This window comes from Homarus americanus, unplaced genomic scaffold (assembly GCF_018991925.1).
Source record: "Homarus americanus isolate GMGI-L3 unplaced genomic scaffold, GMGI_Hamer_2.0 scaffold11022, whole genome shotgun sequence".
NCBI classification, from domain to species: domain Eukaryota; kingdom Metazoa; phylum Arthropoda; class Malacostraca; order Decapoda; family Nephropidae; genus Homarus; species Homarus americanus.
In genome coordinates this window covers 7,379,804-7,396,395 of record NW_024737068.1, presented here as the reverse complement: position 1 = coordinate 7,396,395, position 16,592 = coordinate 7,379,804, and the positions used below count along the sequence as shown (strand labels likewise).

The 16,592-nt window shown below is 40.4% G+C and overlaps 1 protein-coding gene across 1 annotated transcript in view; it reads left to right on the top strand.

Annotated features, from left to right (window-relative positions):
* Nucleotides 1-9,971, top strand: part of LOC121872932 (nephrin-like) — a gene marked incomplete in the record, with an annotated part of 14,886 nt that extends 4,915 nt beyond the window's left edge. Inside the window, 5 exon segments of the mRNA XM_042376066.1 lie at nt 1,739-1,920; nt 3,306-3,435; nt 6,478-6,842; nt 7,554-7,700; nt 8,234-9,971. Of these exon segments, the coding sequence (XP_042232000.1) occupies nt 1,739-1,920; nt 3,306-3,435; nt 6,478-6,842; nt 7,554-7,700; nt 8,234-8,626 (1,217 nt within the window).
* Nucleotides 9,972-16,592: the final 6,621 nt, after the last annotated feature.

Below are 16,592 nucleotides of genomic sequence, written 5' to 3'. Positions count from 1 at the left end.
GAGACATTGAGTGAAGCATCTCAAGGGGCACTACTCAGTCGAGTGTCCTTACTTGGAGCTGGCGGACGCTCGCCCCACAAGGGGTCACAGCTTAAGATTGAAGAAGCCGCAGGTCTAAAAAACTGTGGGGGCAAACTTTTTCCGGAGTGAGAGTTGTGGACTCTTGGAACAATCTACCAGAAAGTGTTGTGAGGAGGCGTATCATATGTCCCAACGGGATGAAAAACTGCACTATTTGAGACTGAATGTGAGAAGGACCTAGGTGTGTATGTTGACAATGAGATGAAGTTCTCGGGCCATTGCGAGAAGAAGGTAAATCAGGCAAACAAATTATTGGGTCTTATAAGAAGGTCGTTCAGATATCTAGACAGCCCGTCCCTCGTAACGATCTTCAAGAGTGAAGTGTTTCCCCATCTGGAGTACTGTCACCCCGTCTGGTCCCCGAGATATGCTAGGGACTGTCAGTTGGTTGAAAATGCTCAAAGGAGGGCCACCAGACTGGTGCCTGCACTTCGGCACCTCAACTAACCTAGCTTATACTACAGACGGGCAAGGGGCGACCTAATTGAGGTGTATAAGCATCTCAAGGGGCACTACTCAGTCGAGTGTCCTTACTTGGAGCTGGCGGACGCTCGCCCCACAAGGGGTCACAGCTCAAGATTGAAGAAGCCGCAGGTCTAAAAAACTGTGGGGGCAAACTTTTTCCGGAGTGAGAGTTGTGAACTCTTGGAACAATCTACCAGAAAGTGTTGTGACTTGATCAACACTGGAGCAGGTTCAGGTACATTCAGGAGCCGGTGCATGCCCAGTACTTGCCAACAGTGCGTAACAGAGACATGACCGATCGCCCAAGCGGCTAACGAGCCGATCAGTGGTGAAGAGGATAAAAGAAAGAAAAAAAATATTTCAGGAGATTAATGACTTTCTTGAATAGACAACTAACACTAACTAAACTGCAAACATCAGATTCTCTGATGTTTGGGCATCAAAATGATCTAATTTCAGTAGTACTTAGAACTAATGGCTATCCTCAAGGACGATATAAGGACATGCCATTCGTACTGGCAAACTTGACACTCACTCACTTGACAAGTTTTACTAACAATAAAGACCGTTGAAATTTTCAACTTTACTCACAAGGGATCTTGAATGTTCCATCTGTAATCAGACATATCTAAGTTGCCTTTACAGATACAACTACAGTTGTAATTTCAAATTTTGTGTCGTGATACAAGGAATACCGAATCTCGGGTGCACTCTAATATTGAGAGAAACCGGAGGACTCAGGCGTTCTAAAGCGATGAGAAAACGAACGCCTTAGACGGGGGACTCAATAAAGAAGGCATATATCTACATGTTTTGTGGGCTATTGAGCGTCATATGAATCGTCTGATTTTACTGTAACTAACATGTACGACCGTGGCCATTACATTTTGCTGTGAGATGAGAGTAAAACGGTGGGATTCTTGCGTGCTCTACATTGCCTTGCAAGTGAAATTGGGTCCCCATGCACATTGAAATTAACTCATTGAATAATATGCCTTCAGTAAACAGGAAACAGTGTGAATAGTACTGCATTAGACCACCTGTATAGTTTGGCACCCATTCATATTGGATTGGACTGTTGAAGACTCTCTCTCTCTCTCTCTCTCTCTCTCTCTCTCTCTCTCTCTCTCTCTCTCTCTCTCTCTCTCTCTCTCTCTCTCTCTCTCTCATATATTCTTTTTCTACCCTTCAGGTAAACCCGAGTCGCCAAGTAACTGCACAGTGGGAGGCAGAAGTCGCACCTCCGTGAGGGTGAGATGTGTGGCGGGCGGCAGTGGCGGTCTCCCCCAGTACTTTCTCCTGCAGGCTATATTCAAGGGCTCAGCCAGGCATCACCTCCTCAACTTCACCGCCTCCTCCACCCCGGACTTCCACGTGAGTTGGTTTTATCCATATCAGCTGAGCCCAACGCCCTCCCTTCTTAACCTCACTGATGGATAGTTCTTTCGCACGATTGATTTTTTATTCGACTTGACGCTACCAGTGATATAGTTTTTTGTGTTTTTTTTTTTCAATTCTCATTTTTGTCACTTCACCTTTTATTGACATTAATTTATTTTGTTTAAACGTCAGTTACATTAATTTATTTAGATGTCTGGATGGTCCGTCACTTCACGATATTCAAGAGTGACTTTGTGAACTCTTGGAACAATCTGCCAGAGAGTGTTGTGACGGCACCGAGCGTGTGCTCTTTCAAGACCAGACTTGACAAGCACTGGAGCAGGTTCAGATACATCTAGGAGCCAGTACTTGCCAACAGTGCGTAACAGAGACATGATCGATCGCCCAAGCGGCTAACGAGCCGATCAGTGGTGAAGAGGATAAAGTAAAAAAAGTACATTAATTTATTCAGTCTAAACATGTTACATTAATTTATTTAGTATAAGCACCAATCACTTTAAATTAAATCAATATAAAACTCCCGGACTAGTAATTTTTTGTAAGTGTAAACATCTTTAATTTGTTCAGCCAAGCCAAGACTTGCACATGGAAAGTTGGCATAAATTCAGCAACATGACGGTAAACTCGGTACGCTCCACCGTGTGTGAGAACGGTGTTATCCAAAACATCCTAAGTTTCTTCTGGGTACTTCAGTTTCATCCTGCACTAACACTGGATAAGTGGCAAAAATTTTAAATAAAGAAAATAATATCAGCTATCTTCTTTAGTTTCCTATACAAAAATAGTTGTTCGTTTTCTCTCAAAGATTTGTTGAAAGAAAACGAACCGCAATATTTGGAGGGTAAAAATAAATATACTTTTTCTATCTTTTATCTTTTATCTTCTTCACCATTGATCGTCTCGTTCGCCGCTTGGGTGATCGGTCGGTCACACTATCTGTTAGGCACTATCGGCAAGTATTGGGCATGTAAGTTGTACTGTCTCCAGTGTTGGTCAAGTCAAGTCAAACGACTCGGGCAGATTGTTCCTAAAGTTTACAATTCTCACTCCAAAAAAGTTTACCCTCACAATTTTCTGGACTTGTGGATTCTTCATCCTTAAGCTGTGACCAATTTAATCGTCGCATGTCAGCTTCCTAGCCGATCGGGAATATTGGTCAGTTTTCTGTTATGCACATTTTTTTTTTTTTTGCATGTACAAAGACGTACCTACGTTACAAAGCACCAGTCAAAATAAAGTACTGTACCAAGAAGTATAAGTGTCTCAAAATTGGAGGAAAGTACCTGGAAGTACAATACAATGGCAGTCTCGCAGATGGAGGGAAGTAGAAGGATCGATAAAGACAGTGTCTCTCACAGGTGGAGGGGCTGCAGGTGGATGGAAAGTACCAGCTGGTGATCAGGGCAGTGAACGAAAAGGGGTCTAGCGGTGCTACACACCTCATTGTCAGTAGCATCGGCACCAACGGCTCCATATACCAGCTGCACGGTGAGTGTGTGAATGTGAGAGTGAGAATGAATGTGAAAGTGTTTATAGGAACGAGATAGAGAAAGTGTGTGTTTATCAATTACCAGTTATATGGATGAACGTTTCTCAATCGCACTTTTTATGATTTTTCATAATTTTCTCAGTGAAGGTGATGTTATTAAGTATTACAGTGTGTCTATAGAATACATTAATTCATTAAAAGTATGCGTGTGGAATAAGGATCGTTAGTATTATAAGGACATGTTTTCTCCTTTTCTGTTCTTTATTTTTATTTTTACCGTGGTGGTTAACTTTTAAACTCTTCAACCTGTTTTTCTCTTAATTTATTACTTCATTCATTTTCTCCATTAGTTCTGTCTAGTTATTTAATTTCATATAGCTACTTCATAACCTCTGACCTTTGGTAGCGTGGCTCGAGGGTTATGACACGTGGGTACATTGTAATTCTGGTATCAAGCAATGGGAAAGAATGACGGCAAAATACTGCAGGTAAATGATACTCCTAACATACAAATAAAATGGTTTATTAAAATTATAAAATGGTTTATTAAAATGAAGTTATATTTTATGAATATTTTCAGTAACACTGAACTAAAGAGGTCTACTCCCTGACCTTACTCATTTTGTACTGTTAAACTTAGGTACATTCTCCACTCCTTTTCTTTCTTTTCTTTTGTCCTCTTCACCACTGATCGGCTCGTTAGCCGCTTGGGCGATCGGTCACGTCTCTGATTACTTTTCCTTTTCTTTTATCCTCTTCACCATGACTGGGTGTACATTTACAAGAACACACACAATATTCTCTTACATAGCACCTTTGAGCACCATTATTACAAGTGGCAATGATGCCAGTTACAGCACCAACACTAATACTTTAACATCACCAGGATTAGTAGCTTCTCTCCACTACTGTGGTACCTTTGCCCTCAAGCAAAGTGGTGGTCAACCTACTCTTGCTGACTCCAAACACTCAGACAATTCAGGTGAATACATACAGGTGTACTCGGAGGAATAACACAGCCACAACATAGCCCTGCTGAATGGTGGACTCATCCATAATAATGATGGGGGCTGGTGGTGTTTGCTCGGCCTGTGAGATCAACAAGCTGGACAGTGAACGCGTCAGGTGAACGGCTGGCCAGCTGACTTGGCCCCAGAGGAGGTGGTTAGTTCCTGACGCTCGTGTTCACGAATTTTCCCGAGTTTACTGGCCTTCATCCATCTCCAATTTAGTGTAGAGGTCGTCCCAATCTACAAGGCTCTTGGCCGAGAGGAACCTGTGGGTGGAGGAGTTTCAGACGCTGGATTGACGCCCTAGAACGTCAATGTCCCGCACTCCTCCTTCGCCCAGCTCCGAGTTCTACTCACCCAACTATTTCAATGAACTCCGTTACTGTACACTTTGACGTGTGAAACTGAGACTACGAACCCATTTCCATTTCCTAAGATTCCCTTTTCAAACTACGCTCTGACTGAGCTGTCGAAGACAAGAGTTAAATTGATTTCAAGGTTCAGGATGGCAGTCCCTGGTGGGCGGAGCCTAAGACAAGCAGTATCAAGTTACGTCCGATAGATTCTCAAAGATACCTGGTTTGACAGTCCCTTCAGGTTTTTACTTTACTTTTATCCTCTTAATTAATTACTTTCGTAATTAACATCCTTACAATAATTTCACCATGAACATCAGATTCTCTGATGTCCATATGTGAAAAAGAGGTGACTTCAGCCTCGGTCAACCATTATTGGCATCTCTAGGGCCGACGTCAATGATACCTCATTCTCACTGCCGATTCTACCCTGACTTATATTGACAATTACGCTAACAGTAAATGCAATTGAAGCTTTCAACATCAGTCACAACGGATCTTGAACGCTTCATCTGCAATCAGACATCTCTAAGTTGACGCAAAGCAAGAGTGTTCTCTTGTGGGGTACGAGATGTTTGGTTCACACTCAGGATGGGATGGAGAAAGGAAACTCACAATGTGCTCTCTGTATACATGTTGTATTGGATGTACAATGCAGCTTGGTGCTGGGAAGGGCAGCGTAGTTACAAGCGTGATGTAGAGAGAGCTGGTTGGTGAGGATGCTCAGAGGAGGACAGCTTGTGGGTCGCCATGCTCGCCGACGGGAGCGAGGGCCGCCAGGCAGCGGCGGAGGAGGAGGTGTTGCTTGCTGGTTGGTGTAGGTAGAAAAGAGAGCGGTTACCACGAGGTCAGGTCTTAAATAGCGGAGGTAGGCGTGGCTTAGTAGTTGACCTCCGTCATGTAAGGCGGCGCTGATTGACCTAGACCACGAGGCATACACTGGGGAATTCGCGGGGTCGGCTACTCAGCGACAAACAGCGTTTGTAGGGGAGAAATCCACTACACTCTTACCAATTCAAATGCGGAATTTAGGAATACCTGAGTTTCTCCGGTAATGCGATATAGAAAATCGGAGGACTCAGATCTCCTGAAGTAGTTAGACAACAAATGTTTCAACTGGGAGACTCAAAAGGTTTACAGGTTTTGTGGGCGTGGAGCGTAATATGAATTATTAGGTTTCAACAGACTAGGCCATGTCATTATGACCATGACAGTATATTTACCTTATTTACCTAATGGTCACCAAAAAGATGCTGGTGTTTTATCCCAGCAGTGGGTGGACCAGTATTTTAGCTTAAGGTCCGCGTAGGTAATATTAAAAAAAAGTCACCCACTAGAGGTGGCCATGCCGAGGGAAGGAGGCCAGTGGCTTGTGTAGAAACCATCCATTGTTCTTGATAATTATGTCAAGGACTATTTTGAAGCCCAGTACTTTTTTTATTCCACAGCTTGAGTTGGTAGAACATTCCATAGGCTTACCTACCTTTGTGTGAAGAAGTATTTCCTTATATTCTTTTTGCATGAGAACTTGGCGAATTTGAAGTTATGTCCCCCTCGTGTTGGTGGTGCGTGACATCACAAAGAAATGGCCCGGTTTAAGTAAGCACAAAGCTATGTACAGTTAAATTACACATATGTTTGTTTTCTTATCCATTTATTCGTCGGTCTACTCCAGATGGCCCCCTGGAAGCCGAAGTCCGAGATGGTGGACAAACGAACGTCGTCAACGAAGGAACTGCAAACGACTTCGACGTCTCCTCTTTCGACGCCCTGGTCCTCCCATCCTTCATCGTGGGAGTTCTGGGTGTAGGGTCTGGCCTGGTACTCATAGTAATTCTGCTGCTACTGTTTATAACCTTCCGTAGGAGAAGAAGGACCCCGAGGGCACATCCCTTGTCCGAGTCCTTACAACAGACAGAGGTAGAAACTGTCGAACACCATCACTCCCGGGGTGCGAGTAAATCTCCGAAGTGTAGCCACGAGTCACCAGTGTTGATGACGCCAGAGCACGATGTTATCTGTTTGGAGAGGGACATGCAGGTGAGTGAGGGGCTGGGGAGGTGTGAGGGAGGAAGAGAAACAAACAACACACAGGAAGATAAGAAAAGCATATCAAGGATCACAATATCAGGGAAAGATACAAACTATGAATCAGCAGGAACGAAAATTAGTCTTTGGGTTAGGTATCAAGTAAGCTTCACTCACTTTCGGCGTCCTTCGCAACTATCACGGCTGTACAAGTTGGTTGGCAGCTGGTTACTAAGTTGTGCTGCCACATTAGCGAGACTTCATAAGACGTAGTATTACCACACCCACCATGTTAATTATGACCGATATCACTATGTAATTACCAGGTAAATTTTGAAAAGACAACACTGTGGTGAATTTGACAATGTGGCGGCGGAACTGACCACTCACGAACCAACAACCAAGCAATTAATTTCTAGAAGATGTGACAGTTATAAGTAATATCAATAGTGGGTGGGTAGAGCTTAATCTAAAAGTCATGTTCGAAATATGTGAAATAAGGGAAATTTTGATTTTGACTAACCAGTTTCTAGACTCTGAGCCAGAATCTAAACTAATTTAGCTTAACCTTATTAACTTGGGCTAACTTATCCTTAACCTAGCCTACCTCACCAATAACTTAGGCTAACTTAACCAGACCCGCAGATTAAGTACATTTACGAAATTTAGATAGAGTTCCGGGAATAACTTTTGTGTCATTTACACTAACTTTTTTGTCTCCAGCAGGCGGAGTCTGAGAGCGACGCTGACCCTGACGTGATCCCGCTACAGGAGGCGTCGTACAGGGGGTATGAAGTGCCGCCAGCTGCCACCCTTCTGCCCTCTGATCGCTACAAATACGCCCCCGTCCCTGCCCACCTACCTAACATTGTCAGTACCTTCCCTTCTGCTGTTTGCTTGTTGTTGGTCAGTAAGGTTTTACATTTCATAAGAGCCGCCAGGAGGTAACACGTCCCCCTCGCCCCCTTAACTGATGTGGATCAGCAAACATATTGGACGGGAACCAGTCTTGATACACACTCACCACTCATCCACAAACACTATTTTTACCAGATGGAGGACGATTTAATTCACACACACACACACACACACACACACACACACACACACACACACAACAATTGTTGTCTCCTCTCGACCGTGGGCGATAAAAATCCAATTTTCAACAATGTGTGCTGACAGTACTGTATTATGTACAAACTATTCTACTTTGATAAATTTTATAGTTTTCCTAAATATTTCACAAACATTAAAATCACCTATTATAATATTTTATTTCTGTTATATTGCATTCATTAGTTCTTAGTATTATGTTAATATATAAAGCATGTCTGTATGTATATAAAGACACGTTAATACTTCTGAACTATGATGAACAGATCAACCCACATCCTCCCATACAGCCGTGTCCTTCCCAGTACAGCAGCATGTTAGGAGTGACCCAGGCAGCGCCGCCCTTGACGACTGGCCAACCGGGCGGGAGAGACCTACCTGATCCCTCCTGCCTCGGACCCCACCACCACCACCATCACTACACCTACCTCCACCAGCAAGCAAGATCCTCTACTCTACCTAGGAGGACTAACGTTAACCCCAACAGTGCTTCTTTGTGCTCATACACCCCCACTTTGAGCCCTCACCAGTTCCCCTGCTCTGAGGGTGAGGGCAGTTTTCCGCCTCCTCCTCCAGAGTACCTGGATTGTGAGCGGAAGAGGGTGACCTTCTCCAGACATGCGAGTTACGAGGAAGACACCCCCAGCACTCCGCTACTGAAGAAAGGAGAAAGTTCTGTATGATGCTGAGATATAAGTGTTTTTTACGATGTTTTACACCAAAGAATGACTCATTGTTCTGTTCTGTTCGTTATGTAAGTGACAGTGACACGAGTTATTACATGAAAAAAATACGAATAAAATATGGCACAGATGACATAAATAACCAAAACATGACCATGTTTCAAAATTATTCTCTGTCTTAATATTAAAATATTAACTAAATATTAATTTTTCTACGTTTATTTGGTCAGGGAAGATCATGTGTTGTGTTTTCTATGGGAGAAGTGATGTTGTCGTGTGATTTACCTCTATACTTTATATTATTATAAGTGAGAACGGTGATGAATGTTTGTAGAACACCGCCGAAAAATGACAGTGGCAATCTTGTAAAAAAAAGGAATTTATATAATTTACCATTTTGGGGAATTCTTAGTATTGTGTAATGACCACAGTGTCAGCAACCAAACCCATTGTGCCTTTAACATATAATTTATGATATACGCTTATATACCTTCCTTCTTGAATGTGTAGGAATTAAAATTTTAACACCCTATTTCCTAAGGTTCTATGAGTAAGCTTCTAAAACGCCCCATATCCTAGTGTTATAGGATGGGCTAGACGTAAATACGTATTCTAGGGTTAATTTGGGGAGTTTTATTCTTTTAGACTCTAAAGCATCACGGTTTCTCGGCAGTTTCTCTAAAAGTTATCCTGTGTGTCAGGTCCTGTAAATTGTACGCTGAACCTTCAAATTTTGTCAACTCAGGATTTTTTATTACCATCGTCAAAGACTTTCAAAATACAATATATATATATATATATATATATATATATATATATATATATATATATATATATATATATATATATATATATATATATATATATATATATATATAATATTTTTTTCCTCATCCTAAACATAATATGTTTTGGGGTACGTGGAATATCTCATTATATACAAACTATTGCATTAACAACTGTATTGTCAAAATAGAATCGTTACATACGGTATACTGTACAGTACTACGATATCCAGTTTTATTTAATGTTATCATAAAGGTGAAAGTGTGGTGTGTTGGCTTGATAAGGAAGCATTTGTATGTCAATTTTTCGCAAGTGTACATATCTTTAATTAATTCAAGTCAACCGTAATAAATTATAAACTAAGTAAATATCTTCCAATACACAAAGAGTAAGATACACAGGACCTAATATCAGAACTGAATGGGGATATTTTGTGAAGTATGCATAATTATTTAACTCACTAGCGTTTCAAAACAACCAGGAAAATTTACCTTTTATACGTTTTCATATAACATCATCCATGTATCAAGCTGAAGGTAATAAAACTATCAAAATGAAAGATCCTCCATTTAATATTTTCCTCATCCTTAATAGTTTAGTCACCCACAGAGTAGAATAAGATGTGGTTAATGTCTGGCATTGACATTTCAGTCAAAACATTTTATGAAACATGGGTAATTTTTTACCTAAATAATTTATATGTGCTCATGTGTCGATTACCATGATTGGATTTTAAGTACAATATCCAAAACGAAAGTGAACTTCAGTCTCACTTGAACAGAGGCTACGGGCGTAAGTAATTTATATCAGCTAGAGTTACGTTCCATCTTAACCAAACTCAACCAATATAACTTAATCATAAGATAATGGCATATTTTTAGCGTTAGATTTATCTGATCTGTGTCACATGCAAAAAGTAATAATGATTATAATAATTTGCGTCCTCAATTCTCGTGCTTGCTGCTTGGTGTTTCACTTTCAATCATTGTTTACCATCGTGGCCGTCCACAGTCCGTGTCGTGCTTGGAAATTTTCAAAATTTTCGTGAGTTTACACTGATTTTGGAAAAGATTTTACGTTTAAGTTTTAGTTTCGGTCATCCAGGGAATCTTAGGAATTTGGCTGTTTGAATCAGTACTTAGTTTAGACAATTTTGTAAGACACTTTTTCTTCTACAACGTTTCCCTCGCGAATGACAACTCCTAACTGATTCCCCATCCCCTGGCAAGTAAGTAATTTGCGAGGGAAACGTCATAGAAGAAAAGTGTTTTGGAATTGTGTAAACTATTGATTCCAACAGTTAAAATCCTAAAATTCCTGGATGACTGAAAGTAAATACCAATGAACCATTTTTTTCTAGATATTCGACAAAAACCCAAAACATCCATTTTCACAAGAAATGAAGGTCACGCTTGAGTAAAATACACCAGAAAAACAATTTGTCATAATTATCAAAAGAAACTAACATAACCTAACCTGCCTTTGCCGACCGAATTGCCGCTAATCATGACCGCATGGGCATTAAGCAGGACCAAAGTAAACAATACCTGACCTAACCTATTCTGGCTGACTGCTAAATCACCTAGGCGCAGCTGAAAGTAGATATATGTTTGAGGGTAAATATATTAAAAACTAAGCATTTGCACAAGAAACGTTACTCTTTAATATCGATTCGTAATTTAAAAATAACACGTTTAGGGTAGTCAGAAACACTAGAAAAGGAATGGTTGAAAACGAATATTAACCGAAATCACTTCCCATTAAAGTGTATAAAAGATATATTAAACGATGAAACCTATATCTTTGTAAAAAAAAATGCGCATAAAAGGTATGGTATTGTATAAGTTGCCACCAACCGATGGTCGGAATTTTATCTTTATAATCAATAGTTAAGACAATTCTAAGACAACTTTCTTCAATGACTTTTCCCTCGCAAATGACATAATATGAAGGGGTCCAGGGAGGCTGGAGTTAATTAGGTAATGAGGGGGGCATATCTCAAACACCAATGATTTAAGATGTTTTATTTTATTTTATTTATTTTGTTTAACGGGCATTAGCCCACCCGGGCACTGGTAATGACCCACATCAGGGCCTGGGGGGAGAAAATATAATAATAAATAATAATTATATTAATAATAATAATAATAATATCTATTATCATTATTATTACAACAATTAATAAAATTAATAGCAAGTTAATACAAATAAAATAATAAAAATAACCAAAATAATAACCATAAATAAATACAAAATTTAAAAAAAATAAATCAAGAGTAAGAAATTATAAACATTATATATGTTGTGTTGTCCAAGTAAGAGAAACAATTGAGACCCTGCAATTGTGTGTAAATGAGGCAGAAAGTCAGATCAGTAACCTGGGACTTGGTCACATTTTTTTTATGCCATATGGCAGCAGGGTCTACCATTAGACAACACATTATGCTTCCAATATCTTCCCAGGCGGTAGTACCTCCCTGTTTGATTGAATTGAATTGAATTGAAACAGTTTATTTAGCCAGAAAAAAACATATACAGAGTGGATAGTTATAACAATATTAACATGGCTGAGCCATTGAGAACCTGAGTTCTCTTTTAAGCACCTGATATATACAATACATTTATCTCAAGGAAGTATTATGTAATATTTAGTAACATCTGGAATAGCATGGTGGTAATAAGAACATGTAATAATGTTACCACGGTTATCACTTCAATGTTTATTTATTTTATTTATTTATTATTATTTTTGTTTAGTTTATTTTTGTCATTTATATAATAAGTATATACATAAATTATTGTGGAAGTGAAAAACATAAGTATAATGGGGGAGCAGTACAACATGGGTTGTACAGTACTAAGGTTGAACAAGAGGACAGAGCTGTCAGGATTATGTCTAGTTGGTAAATATGTTTATTGCAATGGTAATTTCTTATCTATTTACATGATAATTTCCGATAAAACGGTTTTGTTGGTACAATAAAAGCAGGTACTGTAAATATAGTAGGTATTACAAGAAATATAAATATTTAGACAATAGATATTTTTAAGCGATGATTTAAAGGAAGTGAGCGTAGTCTAGGCCCCTAACGCCGTAACGTTCAAGCTTTGAAAGGAGGATGGTATGGTCTACAGCAGGGGTCACCAAACTTTTTTCACAGTGGGCCGGATAACTGAAAGAATGACGAGCGCGGGCCGCATAATCATTCTGTTCAATACTTGCAAGCCAGAACGAAAGCTCTGGCAACGTCAGAGCGTAGGCGGAGCTACCACGAGCCGGGGAAGGGCTTGGGATCCGGCCCGCGGGCCGTAGTTTGGTGACCCCTGGTCTACAGTATCGAAGGCTTTAGAGAGTTCCAAGAATATACTGAATGTGAACTGAACTGTGTCATTAGTAAAGGATAGCAGAGCACCCTCAGTCAACCTTCTAGCTCTAAATCCAAACTGGGAGTCTGTAAAGATGTTATTGGCATTGCAGAAGGAATTTAGTCTACTGCATGCTAGCTTTTCCAGTATCTTACTCAAGGCTGGGGGAACTGATATGGGTCGGTAATTCATGAAGAGACCTTTGCCCCCAGATTTTGTATATGCTGGGTGAACTTTAGAAATTTTCAGTTTATCCGGAAAGACACCACTAGTCGAGGAGGATTTACAAATGTGTAGGAGAACAAGTAGTAATAAGTGGGCCACTTTCTTAATGATGCTCATTGGTATATTGTCTTTGCCTGCTGCTGCATCTTTGGACATTTTTATGATGGCCAGCAATTCATCTGCTGTGACAGTGGATAAGAACAGCTCATTTTGCATTCTGTTTTGCAGTTAGGTTCTAAATTCCTCATGGTGATCAGGGATGCTCTCTGCAAGATTTTTGCCAACATTAATAAAATATTTAAGAAGTGGTTGGCAATGTGGGAGGGTTCCGTTACAACTGAATCATTTATCATAAAAGCTGAGTGGGGGACCGAAGGCTGAGTGTTCCTGTTCTGAATAGAATTTATGACATTCCAGGTTTTCTTACCGTCGCCTGATTCTGACTGGAGCTTATTTGTATAATAGCTACTACGTCAGGCATTTCTAAATGCTTGAGTTACTCTATTTCTGATACTTCGGTAAGCATCACCGAAAGTTATGGGTCTTTTTGCAAATTTCCTTTGGGGTTTGTGTTTTTCTTTTTGCATTATCTTAATTTCGCTTGTGATATAGGGTCTGGAATTGGATACAGTTTTCACTGACAGTCTTGAGCGGAAAGTATTATCAAAGCAAGCATTGAAGATGCAAGAGAAGTTGCAGCTGTTCACGTTCGGGTTATCGGAGGCATAGACAAGATCCCAGTCAGCATTCATTAGGTTGTTTTAAAAAAGGAGCATGTTGTCGGTGCAGTAGTCTCTGTATTGTATTGAGATTCTACTAAACCTTTCGGGTCTTGTGGCCAGTGCCGGATTTAGACCTGTGGAGGCCCATGGGCAGCCTCTTTGTGGAGGCCCCCCTCATTATAACTACCCAAGAGGGTGGTGTGGCGAGTGAAGCGAGTCTAAACATCTGGGAGTTCCGGGGGGCGCTGTAAGCCCCCCGGGAAATTTTTGAAATTTTAACACTTCTTTGGAGAATTTTGAAGCCATATGCAGTTATATTGAGGAAATTAGAACAATGAGAAAATTTTAATTTACTGTATATTTATTGATAGTGTACAAATTCCCAACACACACACACACAAAAGTGAGACATGACTGGAGTCATTCATGTGGTTTCAAGTCGACCAGCCCTGATATAGCTACTACCGCACATGTCAAAAAATTTCAAGAGACTTCACAGAAAAGAATATATTATTAGTTATTACAGAGAGATGATTCTTTGCATTATTTATCAGATAAACCTCTACTCAAATAATGGTTCTGTCCAAGTAGCTAGCCAATTTCTGTCACGCTTCTTGCTGAACATAGTTTTACGTGATGGAATAGATAAACATGAATTTTAAAGATTGAAAATAAAAATAATCCAAATGAATAAAATATTGTTATATGTGGAGGCCCCCAGATTGTGGAGGCCCCTGGGCAGCTGCCCACTTTGCCCACTCCTGAATCCGGCCCTGCTTGTGGCTGTTTTATACATGGCAAAAACTGGGAAGTGATCTGAGATATTGTTATAAATGATTCCACTTGCAAGATTGTTAGGAGTGTTGTTAGTCCAGATATGATCTATCACAGTGGCAGAGGTGGCAGTTACTCTAGTGGGTTTGGTTATAGTGTTGAAGAAGGGTTTAGAATGACAGGTAGCAAGAAGGTCTAATACTGAGGTGTTGGTTGCTGATTTTAATAGATCAAGGTTGAAATCTCCTGTAATGTAGCCACGTTTCCCCTCTGAACTTATGATAATGATAAGCTCCGAAAATTTATCAAGAAAATTCCTTACATTAGTGAGGGGTCTAATGTAGATTACTCCTACTAGGATATTTCGTGTGTCGTTACGTAATTCAATGAAAACACTCTCCATGTACTCCTCCTGAACCTTTTAATCATCTCTTACAGAAGTGTTATACTTGATATCAACATATAGGGCGACACCACCACTGTGTCGTGACGTGTTGACGCAGTGTCTATTATAATTCGGAATGATATACAAATGATCAATATCGTTAGTGAGTTTGGTCTCACAGAACCCAAGTATATCAAATTTGTGGGCAATTGAAGATAAACACTGATCTAAAAAGGTATCTAGATGAAGGGGAATACTGCTGATGTTATGGCTAATCAAGGAGAAGGAATGAGGTAGTAGAAGACTCGAACTAAACTCGGGAGAGTCAGGAAAGTAATAGTTACAGTTGGGGTTGGTGTAACCCAGTGAGTTTTGTAGAAAGGCATCAGGATCGATATGAGGGAGTATTGTGTCGACACCATGGGTAAATGGGGTATATAACACATAAGATCTAGCACATCTAAGGGAATGACACTAGCATCATCATTGTGGGAACATTGATACTGATTAAGGAACAGTAAAAACTCAGGGTCACTGAGGTGTGAAAAAGGAAGATCTATGAAAATTATAATAGTGGGTAGCTGCCTACTACCTATTTGATGTTCTGATGCAATGGGGGGGGGGGGGACTCGTTTGGTGCCTCTTGGGAACTAGCTTCGTGATGACAAGTTGGATTCCTATTGGTATTCCTTCCCAACCACTTACTTCTGATTGGTGGTGCTTTGGGCATGTGACCTTGAGGCAGAGGCACGTAACAGTGGCTGAGACCAGTTACTGTAGGTCTCTCTCCCTCTCTTGGGTTGATTGTCAGCTTATAAAGGTTGAAATATAATAAGAGATAGAAATGGGGGTAGTGAGAGATAAATGGAGTAAGGTGTTAATGGGGGTAGTAATGCGCGTATACCTGTATCTCACAACCTTGTCATGGGTTCAAGTCCACCTTGTCCTGGACACACGTAGGCAGAGTGTTGTTATCCACCAGGGTGACCCCTCCAAACATCACAGGCGTCGTCCTCCTGTACTAACACTGGACAGTTTAGTTGAACAAATTTATTGAAAAAGCTTGGAGTACAGTTTGCCTATTTTGAGTAATGCAGTCAGGTCTTGACACTGAGGGTGGTATCACTTCTCACTGCCACGCAGGACAGGTTCATACACAAAGAAATATATCATATTCATTAACAGTATATATAGGTCAGATTCATGTGGGTGATGTCACTGTTCACTGCCATGCAAGACAGAGGTTCGTACACAAAGAAATACATCATATTCATTAGCAGTTTATATAGGTCAGAGTACAGAACAACCTTCTGAACGGCAAGTAAGCTAATACGTGATGACGTGATAAAGGAGACAGAGAAGAGGGGGTTAGTGTGAGTGGTGAATGATTGAGAGTGAGGACAAAGAGAAAAGGGTAGGGGGAGATAGTAAGGGAGTGGTTGATAAGTGGGGTAAGGACAAAGGGAGTGGGGGGTGAAAGAGCGACAGAAAGATTACAGGGGATAATGACGGTCAGAAAGGGAGGATAGTGAAAGGTGGAGGTGATGACAGACAGGGTTAGTCACTAGTGAGAGAAAGAGATCGAAGTGAAGGAAATGTGAAAGAAAGAAGTGGAGGAATGATGAGAACATAATACCATAAAACTAACCATGTCATCTTTGCTCATCAGTTATATCCTGTTTCTTTAATGCTTTGGAATTATTTTTCA